The 18,947-nt window shown below is 39.6% G+C and overlaps 1 protein-coding gene across 2 annotated transcripts in view; it reads left to right on the top strand.

Annotated features, from left to right (window-relative positions):
* LOC145339452 (acylamino-acid-releasing enzyme-like) overlaps window positions 1-18,947 on the top strand; it is a 70,004-nt gene that overhangs the window by 17,298 nt on the left and 33,759 nt on the right. For both annotated transcript variants that reach the window (XM_080183932.1, XM_080183925.1), the window contains exons 2-9: window positions 1,285-1,414; window positions 3,183-3,309; window positions 4,873-4,963; window positions 5,874-5,949; window positions 8,711-8,877; window positions 11,704-11,841; window positions 14,601-14,692; window positions 17,016-17,056. In XM_080183932.1, coding sequence (XP_080040058.1) covers window positions 1,285-1,414; window positions 3,183-3,309; window positions 4,873-4,963; window positions 5,874-5,949; window positions 8,711-8,877; window positions 11,704-11,841; window positions 14,601-14,692; window positions 17,016-17,056 — 862 coding nt within the window. The remainder of the gene's footprint in view (window positions 1-1,284; window positions 1,415-3,182; window positions 3,310-4,872; window positions 4,964-5,873; window positions 5,950-8,710; window positions 8,878-11,703; window positions 11,842-14,600; window positions 14,693-17,015; window positions 17,057-18,947) is intronic.

The raw sequence follows: 18,947 nt of genomic DNA, 5'->3' as shown, positions 1-18,947 counted from the left end.
AATCAAGGAAGGGAGCAACAATGGAATTTCCTCTCTAAACCATTGCCGCTCCCTTCCTTGATTTCTTCCTTAAAAATTTTAAAATCTATTTCTTTCATCACTAATGGTCATCTGCCCTAATATCTCCTTTTGTAGCACTTCTATTAAGCACTTTGAGACTTAGTACGGTAAAGGCAATATGTAAATACAGATCGTTATTAACAAACCTGTAACTAGCACTGCTCCACCCTGATATTGTGTAGCTCAAAATATTCTGACTAGATAAAGTCTGGATTTAGTAGATAAAAAAATTATGGGTTACTAATGACCATCTTTTCAATTCAAATGGATGTATTATTTAACATATCTTTCTTTGTACTAAAATCCAAATGACAACACTGTCTCTGCTGATCTCAATGTGTATGGTGGTGGTAGTTTCAAAGAAAAAAGGAACTTGTATTCGTACAGCATCTTACCATTTACTGCAGACACCTGGAAGTATTTTCCAAATAAATAATTTTAGAAGTGCTGTCATTTTTGCAATATAGCTAAATATACCAATCACAACAACTGGTGGAATTTAAATTCAATTTTAAAAATCTGGAATTTGTCTTGGTCATTGTGGTAAAAACCCATCTAATTGATTAATGTCCTTTTGGGAAGGAAATCCGCCATCCTTATCCAGCCTACATGTAACTCCAGACCCACAGCAATGTGGGTGACTCTTAATTGCCCTCTGAAATGCCTGGAAAGCCACTTAGTTCCAGGGCAATTGGAGATTGGTGTGGTCAGCATTTGTTGTCAGTAAAGCCAACGTTTCATGGAAGAGGGAAAAACAGCATGCACACAGTAAAGTCCACAAGCAGCAGATAAATGAATGGACGTTTTGGTGAATAATCTTTTGATTATTTTTATTTTTGCGAAAAAATGTTGGTAGAAGCACAAAGGGAACTTCCTGTTCTTGAAATAGGGAAATTGGATCATCTATATTCACCTGAACATGCAGACAAGGTCTTGGTTTCATGCCTCCTCCAAAAGAGTACAACTGGATTAAGCACTTCTTAAGTACTGTGCTAAAGAGTGAGTCTAGATTATCTGCTCCATTCTGTAATGATGCTTGAACCTTATGACTCATGTTACCAACAGAACCAAACAGACGTAAATTCTGGAAGGGAAGTTGTTAGCTGATAAACAAAATGTGTCTAATGCCATATGTGAACCAAATCCAATTTCAGGCAACTAGTGACGAATCAACTTCAAAATTATATTTTATATCGTGAATAAATCACACATTTTTTGTTGAAGGTGGTCACCAATCCCAAGGAGATTGCTGGGATCTACAAAGACTTGAGCAAATTCCCATCTTTGTCTAAAGCCTGCATTGGACCAGAGGTCGTTTCCCAGTATGGGGGTAAACACTGCAACATCTATACAGGTAACTGCAGAAAAGAGTTTTGATGTCTACAGCTAAAGCGGTTATGTCGAGTATTTGCAGTATCTTTTTGGAGAGAAAACATTACAGTACAGTTTAGGATATTACCACTTGCTGTGTTTAAAAAAAAAATTCTTCACGACCCCCATTTATCTTCACAAAACCTTAAACCTATGTGCCTTGTCCTTGTACCATTTGCTAATGGGAACAGCTTTTCTTTGACTATCTTATTTGTATATCTCTATCAGATCTCCCCTTCAACCTTCTTTGCTCTAAGGAGAACAACTCCAGGACAACCTAACCTTATAATTAACTTCCCTCCCTCATACCTGGAATCTTTCTGATAAATTTCTTCTGCACTCCTCAAAGATCTTTACATCTTTCCTAAATTATGATGATCAGACCTGGACACAATATTCCAGTTGTGTCCTAACCAGAGCTTCATGAGGGCTCAGGATAATTTCTTTGCTTTGGTACTCAATGCGTCTATTTATGAAGCCCAGGTCCCATATGACTTGCTAACTGCTCTCTTAATTTGTCCTGCCACTTTTAAAGATCTGTGCACATGAAACCCTAAGTCTCTCTGTCTCTGCATACTCTTTAGAGTTGTACCATTAGGTCCATATTGCTTCTCCATGTCCCTTCTGCCAAAATGCGTCACTTGACTACATTAAATCCCATATGCCACAAGTCTGCCCATTCTTCCCTAACTCTTGTTGTGGTCGATTAATAAATCCTCAGATCCACATCTTCAAGTTCAGTATCATTGGAAAATTTTGAAATTTTGCTCTGTATTCCAGTATCTCAAGTCATATACACATATATGTGTGTGTGTGTGTGTGTACAATATCAAAAAAAGCAGTGGTCTTGACACTAACCCTTGGGGAATATGACTGTCAACCATCCTCCAGTTTCAAACGCAACCATTTACTGTGATTTGCTGCTTTCTGTGCTTAAGCCATTTTTTTATCCAAGCTGACATTTACCCTCTTCCTTGAGCCTCAGTTTTGATGATGAGTCTTTTGTATTTTGTTAAATGTTGTGTTAAAATCTATATTAACAATATCCACTGCATTCTCTTCATTAATCTTCTCTGTTTCAGCTGAAAAATTGTGAAACATAGTGTGACTTTTTACAAATCTCTGCAATCTCTCCTTAATTAACTTAAACCTCTGTACGTACCTTCTGTTTTTTTTCCTCCTGGTTATTGTTTCTAAAAGCTTACCAGTAGTTACTTGGTATATCCTTGCACCCTTTCTTAAATAAGTGTTACATTTGCCACTTACCAATTCTCTGGCATCTCACCAGAATCGAGGGAAGATTGGAGGATTATGTCAAATTCTTCTGCTATCTCCACTCCCATTTCCCTTAACGTGGAATACAAGCTACCAGAGCAAGTGACTTATCCAGTGTAAGCATAGCCTGACTTCCCACTACCATTATTTCTATCAACTCTGTTTCTACCAATATTTGGTCAGCATCCTCTTTTATGATTATTACTCTAAATTTAAGTTTGTGGTACAGTACACCTCCCCTTAAAAAGACTTCTTAGAAGCACACGACAAAATTAGGTTGTTTTAGTTCCAGATTAGCATCCTCTAAATATATTACAGCAATGGGCATTCCTGAAAGAGCCTCTTTCACGTAATCCCTTCCCAGGAACAGGATTAGGTCAACACTAATGGTCCAAATGTTAACTATCTTCTTTACGCAGCACTCAATATTTAGTGCGTAATGCTTCAAGAATCGTGATTTTTTTTTTCTGTCTTAGAATGGTCTCAGAGAGATCTGGAGCGAGCCGAGCGGGTGAAGTTCTGCCGTCAATATATTATGTTTTACGATGACAATTCCATTGTGTATACAGGCCCCTCTGGAAACTGCACAGAACTGCAGGGCGAGTGAGTAGAATATTGTCTATCTGTACAGAACTGCTCTTTCCTATGGAGTTCTTCTGAAGGTTCAGTGAGTTTTTGAAACATACAGCTTAAGAACATATGGTGGTGACTTAACAGCATGACATTAAGGACACACCAATTTGAAAACCTGAACACACATTTTAAACTAATACCAGTGCAGCATTGAGGGAATTTTACATTCAGAACTACTGGTTTATAGGTGAGATGTTAAATGACAACCTTATCCATTAGCCTGGACTTAAAGATTCCATGGCGCCATTCAAAGCAGTGGAGGTGGCTTCAGATTTGACAAAACACAATTGATGGCATGTTAAGTAGCATAAACAGGAATATCACATGATAAAGAGACATTGATAGATTAAGAGAGTGGACAAAAGTATTATATGGATTCCAGTTCAGTTAAGTGTGACCCCAAAAAAAGGATTGATGTGAGTATTTTTAAATGGTGAAAAATGGGATTCTAAAGGGATTTTGAGGTCCATCAACACAGCTCACTAAAATGTAGTTGTCAGATACAAAAAAAATCAAAAAAACTAATGGAATGTTGGACTTCACATTTGGAGAGCTAGAATATTAAGGGAAGGATGTTTTGCTGTGGCCATATAGATCTATGTTGACATTTGGAGAACTATGTACAGTTCTGGGCACTGGATCTTAGAAAATGGATAAAAAAGAGATATTAGACTTTCAAGTTGGGTAGCAAAGATTTGCTCAAATTTTACCAAGGCTCCTTAGTGTTAAATTATGAGGAGGGAGTACATAAATGAGATTTACCTTGCCTGGAATCTGGAATATCAAGGAGAGATTTGTTTGAAGTTTTTAGGATTTAAAAAAGAATTGATAGGCTTGATGAGGTAAACTTTTCTCTGTTGGTGGAGGAGTTTAGGACAAGGGAGGCATACCTTAAAATCAGAATGGCACTGATTCTGGAGAAAAGTTAGGAAATATTTCTTCACAAAAACATTGGTAGAAATGTGGAATTCTTCACCCAGAGAAACACAGTAGACACTACCACAGTTGAAAATCATTGAAAATCACAATAAACTTACATGAGATGGTGGTATTGGTAGAAGGACAAACATTGGCCAGGAATAGGAACTCAAGAATAGGAGCATGTTCCACCATTCAACAAGATCAAAGATGATCTCCGTTCTAATTCCATCTGCCATCTCCTTCAGCTCCATATTTTTTAATACCCTTGGCCAGCAAAAATCTATCAATCTTGTTGATCATTTGTTCATTTTCATGATTATTTTAAACTGGAGATTGATAGATTTTTGCTGGCCAAGGGTATTAAAAAATATGGAGCTGAAGGACGTGGCTGATGGAATTAGGATGTAGATCATCTTTGATCTTGTTGAATGGTGGAACACACCATTGTGATCCTATTCCTGGCCAATGTTTGTCCTTCTACCAATACCACCATCTCATTAAAGTTTATGGTGATTTTCAATGATTTTGAGGTGGCACTCTAACTGTATGATGTTTTGGAACATACTGAAGTTGTGAACTGTGCTGAATAATTACAAGTTCTTCTTTCTGAAGGCTATTGAGCAGTGAGTCTCCCTCTGGACATTTAAAGGCTGTCCTCCGGGACCACACCAACAAAAAGGGAGAGGAGAAGCAATTTCTGGAGGTAATTTTGCAACTGAAATTTACTGTTTGATTTATAGCTGATTGTATGGTAACATTTACTTCCTAAAAACTATAAAGTTGAACACTGGCCATTGTTGCCTTTTTAACAAAGAGCCTAGAGAGAGAACTTTTATCATATGTCTTTGTTACTGTAGTAAATATGTTCTTCGAATTCTCATTGTTTAGTGTGAGTTTTTCAAATATTTCCTAGCTATAATTTAGCTTGTCAAGGTCCTTGCAAGTCAGTGCTTAGTGGAAAATGATGCATGTTCTTTCTGCAAGTTTTCATCCAATGACATTAATTCCTCGACAATTTTCTGATATTCCCTGGTCAGTGATGTAGGACTTCACAATTTACCCTATAATGTTCTCTGAAACTTCAGTGAAATTATCACCTTGTGAGCATCCACAAGTACCTTTTCATGGAATCATAGAATCCCTACAGTGCAGAAGGAGGCCATTCGGCCCATCAAGCCTACACCAACAATAATCCCATCCAGGCCCTAACCCTGTTACCCCACATATTTATCCTACTCATCACCCTGACTCTAAAAGGCAATTTAGTATGGCCGATCAATTTATTTTGCACATCTTTGGAGTGTGGGAGGAAAGCGGAGCACCTGAAGGAAACTCATGCAGACATAGGGAGAACACGCAAACTCCACACAGTGACCCAAGGCTGGAATTGAACCCCGTCCCTGGTACTGTGAGGCAGCAGTGCTGACCGCTGTGCCACTCTGCTGTATTATTTGCTGTACTTTGTAAGATTTCATAAACCAGAGTTTATCTAGAAATTGTTGCTCTCACCTTTAAAATATTGATTTTTAATTTGATATTAAATTTATCACCTTGATTATCAAACTTCTGCATGCTGTTGTCTTTAATCTTATACTGATTGATCCCATTTTCAGATCTGGAATAAAAACTCCAAAGAGAAGAGTATAAACCTGACTGCACTTGACAAACATGGCAAGGTGTATGAAGACGGTATGAATTTAGCTGGAAACGAACAGTATTTATAGACAAAGACAATGTTTAGCTCTATTCATTTTTTAAATTAAAATTAGTATATCCTATTCTTTGCATGTGGAAATGTAGCGAGATGGAATATTATTCTTCTGCTATATTCAGCTAAATCAGGCAATGACATGGTAGGATTTAGCTCTGGCTATTAAAAACTACAGCTTTGGAAAAATGGAAATAGGAAGCAAGAGCAAATTTTGCAATTTTTTGGTACAGTGGATGCCTAGGCTTGATGGCCCAAACAGCCAAATCGTATCCTCTACAAAATTTCCCTTCCTGAAATTAAATCTAGGTTTTAGCATAAATCAGAATGGGGGCCTGTGCTATGTAGGAAGCAATATCAGAATGCAGTCTGTCTCATTACAGTCATAAATTATATATTTTTTCCAGGCACATTTGAATTCTGGGTTTAAGAGATAGGAAGTTTAATACTTCACTGACCGTGAGGTACTGGGATATGTATTAAATGCAGAATCTTACCAATATTGTGGCAGCTAATATTACTGTTGAAACTCATTTTTAATGATGCTTTTGTTGTGAATATTTTGCCCATGATGTGAGATGTTAGTGCTGTGGAATGGAACATTTCAGGAATCCAGCATCAAATGTTCCAAGATCAGGTACAGTATAATTAGATGTCAAAAAAGCTCCCTTCACTTCCTAAAGGTCAGAATAATGATAATAAAGTTTTAACTTTATAGGAACACTTTCACATTGCATGCATCAGAGGGCCCAGAACAGAGGTTGCAGAGGTGTATGTAACTACCTGGACCTGATATTCTGGCCTGTGAAGACTACTCAGTCCTTCTTACACGTTTCCTTTTTGTAAAGCATTAATTTGTGGGCCTTGAGGCTTTGAAACAACTCTTTTTTAACGCATCATTGGTCGATGAATTTTAAACCAAGATTGGTGGCTGACCTTTATGAAAATTTATTTAAACGTGGATATATAAAATGGTTATGTGATTTCAGACACTCTGGATAGAATTTTAATTGGCAAGGTGGGGAAGGGTTCAAGTATGATTTGGAAGTTAAATCTTAAAAAAAGGTCAGAAACCTAACATGATCCTGCTCTCTTCCAGCTTTTAAGAGGGCACATTCAGAGGTGCATGGGAAACCCCCATGGAGATTTTGGGTCTCTGATTTAAATCTGTTTAAAGATGATTCATGTTTTAACTAACCATACTGGCATTAATAGCCCGCACACAGGTTTCCCAAGATGTCTGAAACTTGCAGGGTCAGCACAATAAGAGAACAGTGGGGATTAATTGCTCTATACAATTGAAAGGCTGCAAAGCCTTTAAAAGCTGAAACTTCATAGCTGCCTCCCTGCCTACATGAAAGGCTTGTGCACACACAACCTCTCCTGAGCATATGCTTTCAGTGCTTTATACATGCTTTTTATATTTTGGACTCTCCATTGCAAATGGCTATGAACTCCTGCACCCTGTTGATCTTGAAGGCCTTCTCTTCTACAGCAGTCAGGGTGGTTCTTACTGCTAGCTCAACTCTCTGCAAAGAAAGAAAGCAGAGAGATAGGACTGTGAGAGATGGATTGTGTGTAGAGGATGGAATGACAACATTTTGTGGAGGGTGATTATAAGGAATGGTTGTGCGATGACAGTGGGGTGAGCATCATTATTGGCTGTTCAGATGGGGAAGTGAGGTGTTAGCTCAAGAAAGGAGAATGATTGAAACTGCAAGCTATGTTGATCTGAGGAATACTCTGCAGAAGGATGCTGAGAGAGTCAGAGTGTAAGTAGGATTTGCACCTAAAAGTTGAATGCCTGATGAAGCCATTGAACTTCTTGAGGCACTGACTCTTCTTGCTCACCTCCTTGGCTACTTGCAGTCATGCCACTTAATTTTTGAAGCTGGCTTTTTCCTACCATCCACAAGAATGACACTTCTCTGCTAGCCCTCACAGGGAAGAGTCAGAGAATAGAGCCTTTCCAAATTGAGCTTCTATTCCCATGATTTTTTAAGCCCCCAGAAACAATATAGAATGCAACCATTCTGAAGTCCCTTTAAAGAGGAATCCTTTCTTGGCGATGTGGGTTGTCAACATATGTGCATTCTGTTCTTGGTCAACAAACCCAAAAGTGGTAAGCTAATACTGTTGTTGAGTTAAACAGCCATGGCAAAGTCTGCTTCTCTGACAAATGGTTACTAACACACTAAAAACAAGTCAGTTTGCCACAAGAGAATCTGTGGTAATCTTGAAGAAAGGGTATTGACATTCATAGAATCCCTACAGTGCAGAAGGAGGCCATTCAGCCCATCAAGTCTGCACCAATTACTATCTCACCAGGCCCTAGCCCCGTAGCCCCTCATATTTACCCTGCTAGTCCCACTTATACTGAGGGTCAATTTAGCATGGCCATTCCACCTAACCTACGCATCTTTGGACTGTGGGAGGAAATTGGACCACGTGTAGGAAACCTATCGAGGCACGCAGACAGACACCCAAAGCTGGAATTGAACCCGGATACCTGGCACTGAGAGGCAACAGTGCTAACCACTATGCCACCCAATTAACTAATAGGTGATCAGTGCTATGCCAATCTTTGTTTAATTACATTTGCAGCAAATGAGTAATTTTTGGAAACTTAGGATACATTCTTTGGTTTCTGGATGTATTACTTTAAAGATTTATTTCTGTACTGTTATGTTCTTTAGTATAATTATTCTTCTTGTGTTCCTCTTCTCCCCTGCCTCCCATCAGATCATTTTGGCTGCCTTGTGTGGTCCCACTCTGAAACCCATATTCTATATGTCGCTGAAAAGAAAAGACCCAAAGCAGAATCTTTCTTCCAAACTAAACCAGAGCTCAGTGTGAATGAGGAGGAAGATGACAACATCAAACCAGAGAAACAAGAGAAGCCTGTGAAAGTACAGTACTGTTCTTCTATCCAGGCACCTTGTGCAACTCCCATTGTAACATGTACAATCGAGGAAGATTAGCATTTAGACAGGGGAGTGTGTTTCAGTGAAAGGTTTTGGGTATTAAAGTAATATTACACAATGAACATGTCATGAATCATAGCTGTTGGGTGTGGAGAAGCCTTTTAACAAAGAGACTCAATTTAATGTTACTGATGACTTTAGATGTTGAATATTGAAAACACTGATGTCAGGGAGAGAAGAAAGGAACAATATCCTTGTGAGGATTGTGGCTAAGTTGGGTGGAGGAGTGACAGATAGATGAGATGGGCCAAAAAAGAACTGCTGTTATAGCAGTAGCCAGTTTTCATTAGCAAACCTGAAGACTGTTCAAATGTGGTGGATGCCCAGTCTTACCCTCATCTGATCTTCAGACTTGGGCCTTGAGGTAGTGGGTGTGAGGTGACAATAGCAGCTAATAAACCAGACAGATTTTCACCCGACCTAACCTAGACTCATAATGGTACCAATACTGCTACTTCAGCTGAGGGTAGCTAACTATGCAGCAATTGAAACCAGGACCTTGCTATGTGTGGCTCAGCTATTTTCTATCTTCAGGCAGCATAAGCCACTGAGGCTAACACTTCTACTCAAAGCTAATTAGTCTTTCAACACTATGAAAGTTAACCTGTGCCACATTTATTGTTTTTAATGGGAGTCCGTTCACTCTCGTCTCCCACCACATGAACAGGAATCTAGGGCCCGATTTTCCCATCACGACCTGCAACTTTTCTGGCGGGAGCGGTTGGGAGAATCGTGTTGTCGGCCTTTTTCTGGGATTTGCGCACACGCCAGGAATGCATGCATGTCTCCCAGAGCTGGAGAAAAGTCACTGTCCAGACCATACTGGAAACCGGCAGGAAGAGAGATAAGTTATTTGAATATGTTTTTTAATGTAGTTTAAATATGTTTTGCATGTCATAATCACCCACCCCGCCCGGAGTACATCATTCTGGCGGGATTTAGAGTAGCTCCCCACATTCAGGTAACTATTGGGAGAACCCGCTGGAATGATGGGGGCAATTGGGGCCCCCCCAGGGGATTGAGTGATAGAGGGATGGTGCCTCCTGGGCATGGGCACCCTGGCAGTGCCAGCCTTTACACCCTGGTATTGCCCAAGGGGTAAAGTGCCCATGCCCAGGGGTACCTTGGCATTGCCCATTGGGCATCAAGCAGTGCCAAGGGGGCAGGACCTATTGTGGGTGGGGCCTTCTGGGTGATTGGTGGAAATGGAGGGATCCCATGGCCATTCTGCATAGGGATCGGTCTGGGAGGCCAGCGGTTGGGGTGGGGGGTGGTTCCGGGTGGGGGATCGCCACTGCTGGGGGGTAGGCTAGACGTCAGGGTTCTCCGGGGCGAAGGGTGGGGTGGGGGTGGGGGTCAGGGCTGGCCCGGAAATTGTTGTGGGGGTGTGATCAGGCTGTTGTGGAGGCTGGAAGAGCAGCGCTGCGGTGGTCCCGGACTGGTCAGCAGTCTGTCAGGGGACTGACAGATTGGAGCTACTGCTCATGCGCAGAGTTCCAGAACTGTCAGACTCTGGTGCGAATAGACCCACCCCCAGCTTTTTAGTGAGATTCCTGATTGTTATCACTGCATTGCACAGAGTGGGGAGATTCAAGTCTGAAGCTGCACTAAAAAAAGTCACGATCTAGAACAGTTTTCCCACCAATTCAGCACTTTTGGGAGAATCGCCCCCCGATCTCTATTTGAAAAGGCAGCCTTGCATTGATATCCTTTGCCGTGATATTAAATTGACCAATTAACATTTCTGTTTTAGCATTTGAAATCTGGACCTTGATCTTTCCCAGTCACTTATTTAATGGAAATAAATGATCAGTTCTGAGAATTGACCACATTTTAAAATAAAAGTGGTGAATAAAGCAGACTATTCAAAGTGTTGTTAATTGATTAGACAGAATTTAAACAACTTAGATTTGAAATGAAATGCTCTCAAGATGCATTTCACCATTTCATTGTGTACAGCATTGACTGGCAAATGATTGATAATCAAAATTTAACCCTGCATTTAAATAGATGAGTGGGCAGTGTGTCACCAGAAGATGAAGAGGAAATTATGTAAGGGTTATGAGGGGCAATGTGAAAAATAATGGGTTGTCAGACTTTGAAGCAAATACATAATAATTAACTAGATAATTAGCATTAGTAACCCCATGATGATGTGGGATACAATCTTATTGTTTAATTGCAAAGGATGACACTCCAAAAATTGCTTCACTCAGAAAAGACCTATTTATATTAGATGCAGCTCTACACTCGAAGGTTTTGACAAATCAGAATATTACCTGTTTGTTTTCACTGTTAATACAGTACAATTTCACTGTGAAGATTATGTACTGTAAATTCCACAGCATTCCCCTTTGCATATGCATCAGAATTTGCAAATCTGGTGAAAAATAAACCAACAAGTAATGTTGCAGCAAATGACTCTGGAGCTTCGTGAGTGATGGTAGGGCCTAGCTGTGATGGAGGGCTTTATTAAACCTTCTAATTTTACTTTATCTTCAGTTTAATGCATTTTGCAGCTGCTTTAATTATTAACTCGTTAGTTTAAAACTACTTCAAGCTCAATTGGTGAAATACTTGTCAATACTTGTGACTGTAAATGAATATGACACTGTCAAGGCCCTGATAGAATATTAAGTGGAAATAGAACTATTGCAAATATTTTAAGTTGATATTTTGAGGCTGGGCATTCCACTTATGTCCTGTTCAAAGCTCTACATAGTGTTTATATTAATTATTTTTATACGACAGGGGGATGAGTTTGTGTATTGGGAGGACTGGGGAGAAGCCCTGGTGAAAAAGACTACTCCTGTGCTGTGTGTGCTGGATATTGAGAGTAACAACATCTCTGTGCTGGAGGGAATTCCTGAACACATTTCTCCTGGGCAGGTTTGTGTTAAGCGCATATTGCAGCTACTGAATGCACTTCTGTATTGAATAACTACATTGAATAATTTTACTCCTGTTTATCTAAATATTCTTATCATGGTTTGTTTCAGATGATTTTATTTCAGAACCTAATCAACATTGTCTTAAAATGCAAGCCTTACCAACTAAATTAATGAAAACTCTAGTGATCTGAGATTTTAGCATGTTCTTTTGTGTACCCTTAACCTGCAGAAAACATACAAACCTTATCAGTTCCTGTTTTTGTTTTGTATTTGGTGAAAATTTGTAGTGTTATATTTCAATATTTATGAATATCTTCTGCACTGCAATTTTTGTGCTGTACCATGTCAAGATTTTAGTCACATAGTCATAGAGTTGTGTAGTGCGGAAAAGACTCTTCAGTTTATCAAGTCTGCACTGATAAACTATCACCAGTCAAGCTAATCCCATTTTCCAGCATGTGTCCCATATCCTTGAACGTTATGATGTTTCAACTCCTCGAGCAAATACTTCTTTAAGGTTTCTGGATTTCACCACCTTCCCAGGTAGTGCATTCCAGATTCCTACCACCCGCTGAGTGAAAAATATTTTTCTTAAATCCACTCTGAATTTCTTGCCCCTTACCTTAAAACTATGCACCCGCGTGATTGACCTCTCAACCAAGGGGAGCAGCTGCTTCCTATTCACTCTGCCCTTACTCCTCATAATTTTATACACCTCAGTCATGTCCTTCCCACCCCCAACCTTCCCTGCTCTAGAGAAAACAGTCCAAGCCCATCCAGTGTCTCATTAAAGCTCAAATGCTCCATGCTGGTGAAGCTGCTCTGCATCCACTCCAGTGCAATCACATCCTTCCTATAGTGAGGTAACCAGAACTGCACACGGTACTCCAGCTGTGGCCCAACCAATGTTGCGTACAGCTCCAACATTACATCCATGCTCTTGTACTCAATGTCATGACAAATAAAAGCAAGTGTCCCATTTGCCTTCTCAACCACCTTATCCACCTGCTCTGCCACCTTCAGGAATCTGTGAACAAGTACCCCAAGATCCATCTGTTTCTCTGAGCTTCCTAGGTCCTGCTATTTATTAAATATTCCGGTGTTACTTCTAAAGAGTGCCACCTTGTATTTAGCAGGATTAAATACCATCTGCCACTGCTCTGCCCATCTGACCAACCCATCTATATCTTTCTGTAACCCAGGACCACCACCTTCACTATTAACCACCCCCTTGGTGTCATCTGCAAATTTGCTTATCATTCCTCCCAATTTATTATCTATATCATTTATGTATATTACAATCAATAAGGGACCCAGCACTGAACATTGTGGTGTGCCACTGGTCACCAGTCTCCAGTCACTAAACAGCCTTCCATTACCACCTTTTGCGTCCTATTGCTGAGCCAGTTTTGGATCTATCTCACCAAGTTACTCTGAGTTGCATATGCTCCAACCTTTCCAATCAGTTTCCCGTGTGGGACTTCAACAAAGGCTTTGGTAAAGTCCATATAAATTACTTGGCGCAGCATGGTGAGGTAGCACTGCTGCCTCACAGCACCAAAGACCTGGATTTAATTCCAGTCTTGGGTGACTGTGTGTGTGGAGTTTGCACATTCTCCAAATGTCTATGTGGGTTTCCTCCAGGTACTCTGGTTTTCTCCCAGATGTCTGAAGACATGCAGGTTAGGTTGATTGACCATGCTGAATTGTCCCTTAATGTCAGGGTGATTAGCATGGCGTGGGGTTATGGGGATAGGGCCAGGGTGGCATTGCTGTCAGTGCAGGTTCGATGGGCCATGTGGTCTCTATCTGCACTGTAAGGATTCTATGATTCTACATCGACTGTACTTCCCTCATCCACACGCTTGATCACATTTTCAAAAAGTTCTATTAAACTTGTTAGGGCATGACCACCCTCTGACAAAGCCATTACAGGTACATTTTGAAGTTATTGTCAGTAATGAATGCAAGCCTCCCTCTCAGGTGATCTTGTATTATTTTATCACAGCATCATTATGATCATCTACCTTATTGCTTAAACTGCTAAAAATAAGGATTTTTTGGCATCTTCCATTTTTTAGTAAATGTCTCATCAGCAAATGGCATGCTGTTTGATATGATCTGCCAGTCTTTTTGGGATATAATGCCTATGTTTCTAGCATCACACTAGCAATATACCACATTCATCATTTATGTGACAGACAATGTCTTTTTGGCTTGATTGCAGCATCCTGTTAGTGGTGATTACGATATATATTCCTATTGCATTGTAGCAGAGTGAAACAGCCAGCTTCATTTGCTGCTCTAAACTTCCAGCACCTAAAAAGCATCAATACTTTTGGCAGTCTCGCTAACCTGAAACCCATTTACCAAAGGCACTGGCTGACCTGTTTCAATCTGTAGGATGAATCTGGGCTACAGACCTCTTTATTGCGGATATTGTTCTGTTTCTGTGCTTCCACACTGTAGAGTCAGCTACACCTGAAGGCTATGCCTGAAGAGGTGAACAAGTTGGAAGGGCAGTGAAACATGAAATGCAGCCAGTTGCATTGCTTTTTATTGTCTTTACTTTTAAGTTCAGTTTTAGTCTGTGATTTTAAACTTGGTATTCTATAACGAAGTTGGAACATGGTTTATTGTACCTTTTAATCTAATTTTCATCCAATCAGACTGCTTACACCCTTCTGGAATGCAAAAGACCTGCTTTGTCACATGCACCTTTTACCTATGATCCTCCATCTTGTATTTGTATTTCAGGCATTTTGGGCTCCCAATGACACTGGAATCATATTTGTTGGCTGGGATCATGAGACTCAACGGTTAGGTCTTACATACTGCACCAACAGAAAGTAAGAGAACCAACTGCAATTATGTGAGATCATTTGTTTATCCAGAGTAAAGACATCGTCTGGTCTCCTCATAAGCTAGACAGTACAGACAGTCTTGGTTATTTTACTGATCTTTGTTGAGCTTGTTAATCTTGGATGGGTCAGCAATTAGGTTGCTTGAACTAGCTTGTCGTTCTTTGGTTCCGGAATACAAATCAGCTTAGGATCTTGCTCTTGATTTGCTGTCTCAGGAGAATCTCCTGTGATTAAACGAGGCCGAAGTATAGTGCCCACCAGTCAAGAGCTCAGTGTCTAGGTTTCCTCAAGGATAACAGCTGGAACTTGGAGAGCTGTCAATATTCACACTACTGAGTAAATGAATACTCTGTTTAAAATGCAAGGCTAAAACAAGCATTTGCTGATCTTTGTTTTGAATTTTCTCAACGACTTTGAAATGCCTTTAATAAAATTGGAGTGAGTGTTGACAGAAATGGAGTAGCAAACAAATTGTCAAAAATATGACAATATTTTGTAAAGAAGAATTAAGTACTTCAGATTTTAATTGCTGAAAGTTAAATTGGACTGTACCCCGAGAGAGGATTTGGTTATTTGGCAATGTAGAGAAAATAGTTCCAAAAATGTGCTGCAGGTTCACAACTGACAAAGTAATTAAATAATGAAATATGTTTTTGGTCGTCCTGAACATGAGAATATCAGCAAAAATCAGACTCTATGATGGCTGAAGCTGCATTGTACAAACCCATATTTCTATGGCGATGGAACATTTACGACAATATTTAGAAATACAGATTAAGGCTTTTCATTTGTCCATTAGGATAGTGGAACTGAGTCTTGACACAATGACCAGAGAATTGAAAAGTAGAGGCCATAATGACTACTCGTTGCTATAAAACAAAATCAACAATTGTATTCATTTTTGCTCGCTTCTTTCTTCTTAACTCTCCACCACTCTGAAGGCCTAAGCATTGTGTTAACTTGTGTTTTCTAGTTTTTCCTGACTTTGTAAATTGTTCCTGACTTTGTAAATTATTCCCAGCTGCCTAATGGGCGAGGGGTTAAAACGGAAATACTACCAGCCCTCCTATGTCTCAACCTTCCAACCAGCTTGCCCCCTCCATTTTGATTCTGCTACTGCCACAGAAACCCTCAATTATAATTGAGATATCAGTGACCAAAGATTCAAACCTGTTCCTTGGGCCTCTGGAAGCGATCTTCACATGTGAAATTTTCTCCCTCTGTGTGCCAACCATCATGTTTTGGGTGCAAGTTTGATATCTGAAATGAAAATGACTACTACCATCACAATCGTTTGATCTTCACTATGACCCAGCACCCCACCTCCCCCAGGCCACACTTCCACCCTGGTTAAAATCCAGGTTTCAAATTCTATTTGTTCCTGGTATTAAAAAGTAAATTTAAAAGAAAATCAGTATGTCTCAGGCAGAACTAAAAGTTAATGATGAAAATTTGGAGAAAGGAACACCACCAACAACTAAAGCCGCACCTGCCACCCATTTGCCCCATTCTTGTTGCCACCCATTTTCTTGTGTGCACCAATGAAAATTTGATGCTGAATTTAAACTCTTCATAAATTTTCATATGATGAAGGAAAGAGAATAAAGCATGCCCTGAAAATTTTCAGATTACACCATAAATTTGCTGCCATTTTTGCTCCATGTTGTAATTCATTTGATACTAATAAGAAAAACAAAATATGAAATGCTGAAAAAAAACCTGAAAATCTGTGGAGAGGGAAACCGAGTTAACGTTTCAGATCATTTGACCTTTTATCAGAACTGCTCCTAACTGGACAATTCACGAGTGAATTTACTCCAGCATTACCCATGATTAATCAGAGTAAATTTCTGAAGGTGGGGGAGAAGGGCAGGTTTTTAAAAAAAAGTTTAATGAAATTTATGAGGACTCAGCAGTAAAATTGTGCTCAAATGTCAAACATACTCGCATCTGTAGAGCATCAATTGAATGCCACTGTGATCCCTTATCCATCGCCGCACCACCTACAGGAGTAACAGATCTTGCAGGCAATAACATGTTTCCAATGAAACGTGTGCAAATCAACTCCAGTTTAATATATAACCACTTATTTTTCTTAAACATCTTGTTACAAAAGCAAATATGTACAAAATGTTCTCCACAGCTTTTCCTTTGCCCTAACACTGCCTTTCCCAAATATTTGTAGGAATCAGCTGGAGTTGCTAGTGGACCAAAATGATTTAGTAATTCTGTACATCCCGTGTTCCTGTCTAATGTATTTATTAGAATACATTGTGTTATCATTATGCTAATTTATTTTTCCTTCTAGGTCTGGCCTGTACTATGTAGATCTGACAGGTGGTAACTGTGGTAAGTGACTCCAGTTGAGTTTTGTTGGCAGTACATAGGGTTTTGGAGTTTGTGTCAACTGACAATAAACCTGGTGGGTGAATTTTGCTTTTCAGACCAGAAGATGGAATGTAGCTTGTAAACTTGAGATATATTGTCTTGTGGAATGAGAATTGGCAGAGGTGATACCAGCTTCTTTTGCTATGCAATACCTAAAATGTGAAATTACTGTTTAGCAATATGGCCTTAGTATAAGCATAGTTTCTGAACTGAGGAGATCATAGTAGAATTATACCTATACCAGTGTTGAGGAAAAAATGCACCATACAGTGCAGAATAAAGACAGTATATATCTCATTGAACCGGGCTATTTAGAGCTTTGAGGCACAAGATGACATGCATGTTGGATCAACCTGACCATTGTAGCTATCATCGATTGATGGAGTGTCTTGCAGTTGTAGAGCCTTCCGTTTTAGAATGCAATACCTTATGTAGGCAGTGTGTCCAACCGCGTGACTTGCATTATTCCAGTCAGCTGAATTATAGAGCAAGACTGGAATAAGGGGAATACCACACTAAACAGCTCACTTCAATATTGCCATTTAATCTGAATTCTATTGTTACATCCTTAAAGGTGCATCAGCTTCATAAAAATGTGTTTGAGAAACCTTGAGCTTGGAGAGGAAGAACATTTGAAGGTTAATGTTAGTGGAATTTTCTGGGGGCTTCCCTCTGGGAGTCCTGCATTGAGCCAAATTCAACTAATACAAAACTTGTGAGAGACAAACGTTCTTTATTTGACCAGTATGCATTGGATTCCAACTTCTCTCTAAAAGTGCATCACATGAACACATCTGATATACCATTTTTAAAGATTTGTATTCCCCACCCAATCTGTCTTACAAACTGGATGGTCCAGTTGCATTAATACACACTATTTACCTTGGCCAAACAGCATTCTAACCCTTAGCATAATTAGGAACCCATTGGTTAACTGGACTTGGATGTCTTTCCCCGCAATGCTTAGCAACCTTACCTGTGCATGTCTGACAAGTTCAAGTTTGCTCTCATCATCCGCATATTATGAGAACTAAAAGGGAGTCAGAGGGTCATCCTGCCTAATTAGCTAAAGCTAACTAGCTATACACTCGGCTGATGAAGGAGCAGCGCTCCGAAAGTTTCTGATACCAAATAATCCTGTTGGGCTTTAACCTGGTGTTACAAGACTTCTTACTGTGCCCACTCCAGTCCAATGCTGGCATCCCCACATCATAACTATACCTTATCAAGCCAAGAGTGAAGAACGGAATGCTCCTATTCATTTTAATTAGCAATTGAATCCTTCGGTTCATTCCATTATCTTAGTACCTCACAACTGCAACGTCTTCCAAAGTCTGTCGCTGATTTCATTGATTTAGTTCTATTCTCATTGATCTAGAGAATTTGGCTTGCCTGATTCTGCTTTTTCCCGTTATGCTTTTAGGGCAAGCCACCCTAGGTCAAAGTTTACAAGATATTCAAAACTATATTTTAAAATTTACAGTATTTGTTAAAAATTCGCTACTATTGATTATATTGTGTTTAATAAACAATACCTTCGTATAATATATGTAGGAGGCACATCATGATCCCTTTGATATATATAAGGTACACTATGGTCTCTGTTTTAGACTAGCCTACTTTGTTTTAAAAATCTTAGAAAGCAGGGGTTATGACACCCCCTGCTACAAATAAACATCATTTTCACCCCAGTTAAATCATCAACAAACTGTTAAAATGCTGCAGGTATTGACAGTGAGAGTACAGCAGAATCTAGTTTCAGGAATATGGGCTAAATTCTTCAAGGTATAGTCCCAGAATAGGCATGCATGATCGAAGCATGGATCACAGAATTACATACAGGTGGAACAAA

Source organism: Carcharhinus amblyrhynchos, chromosome 3 (genome assembly GCF_965287045.1).
Source record: "Carcharhinus amblyrhynchos chromosome 3, sCarAmb.v2.hapA, whole genome shotgun sequence".
Lineage (NCBI taxonomy): Eukaryota > Metazoa > Chordata > Chondrichthyes > Carcharhiniformes > Carcharhinidae > Carcharhinus > Carcharhinus amblyrhynchos.
The sequence above is the reverse complement of the archived record's forward strand: the minus strand, read 5'-3'. Positions and strand labels throughout refer to the sequence as shown.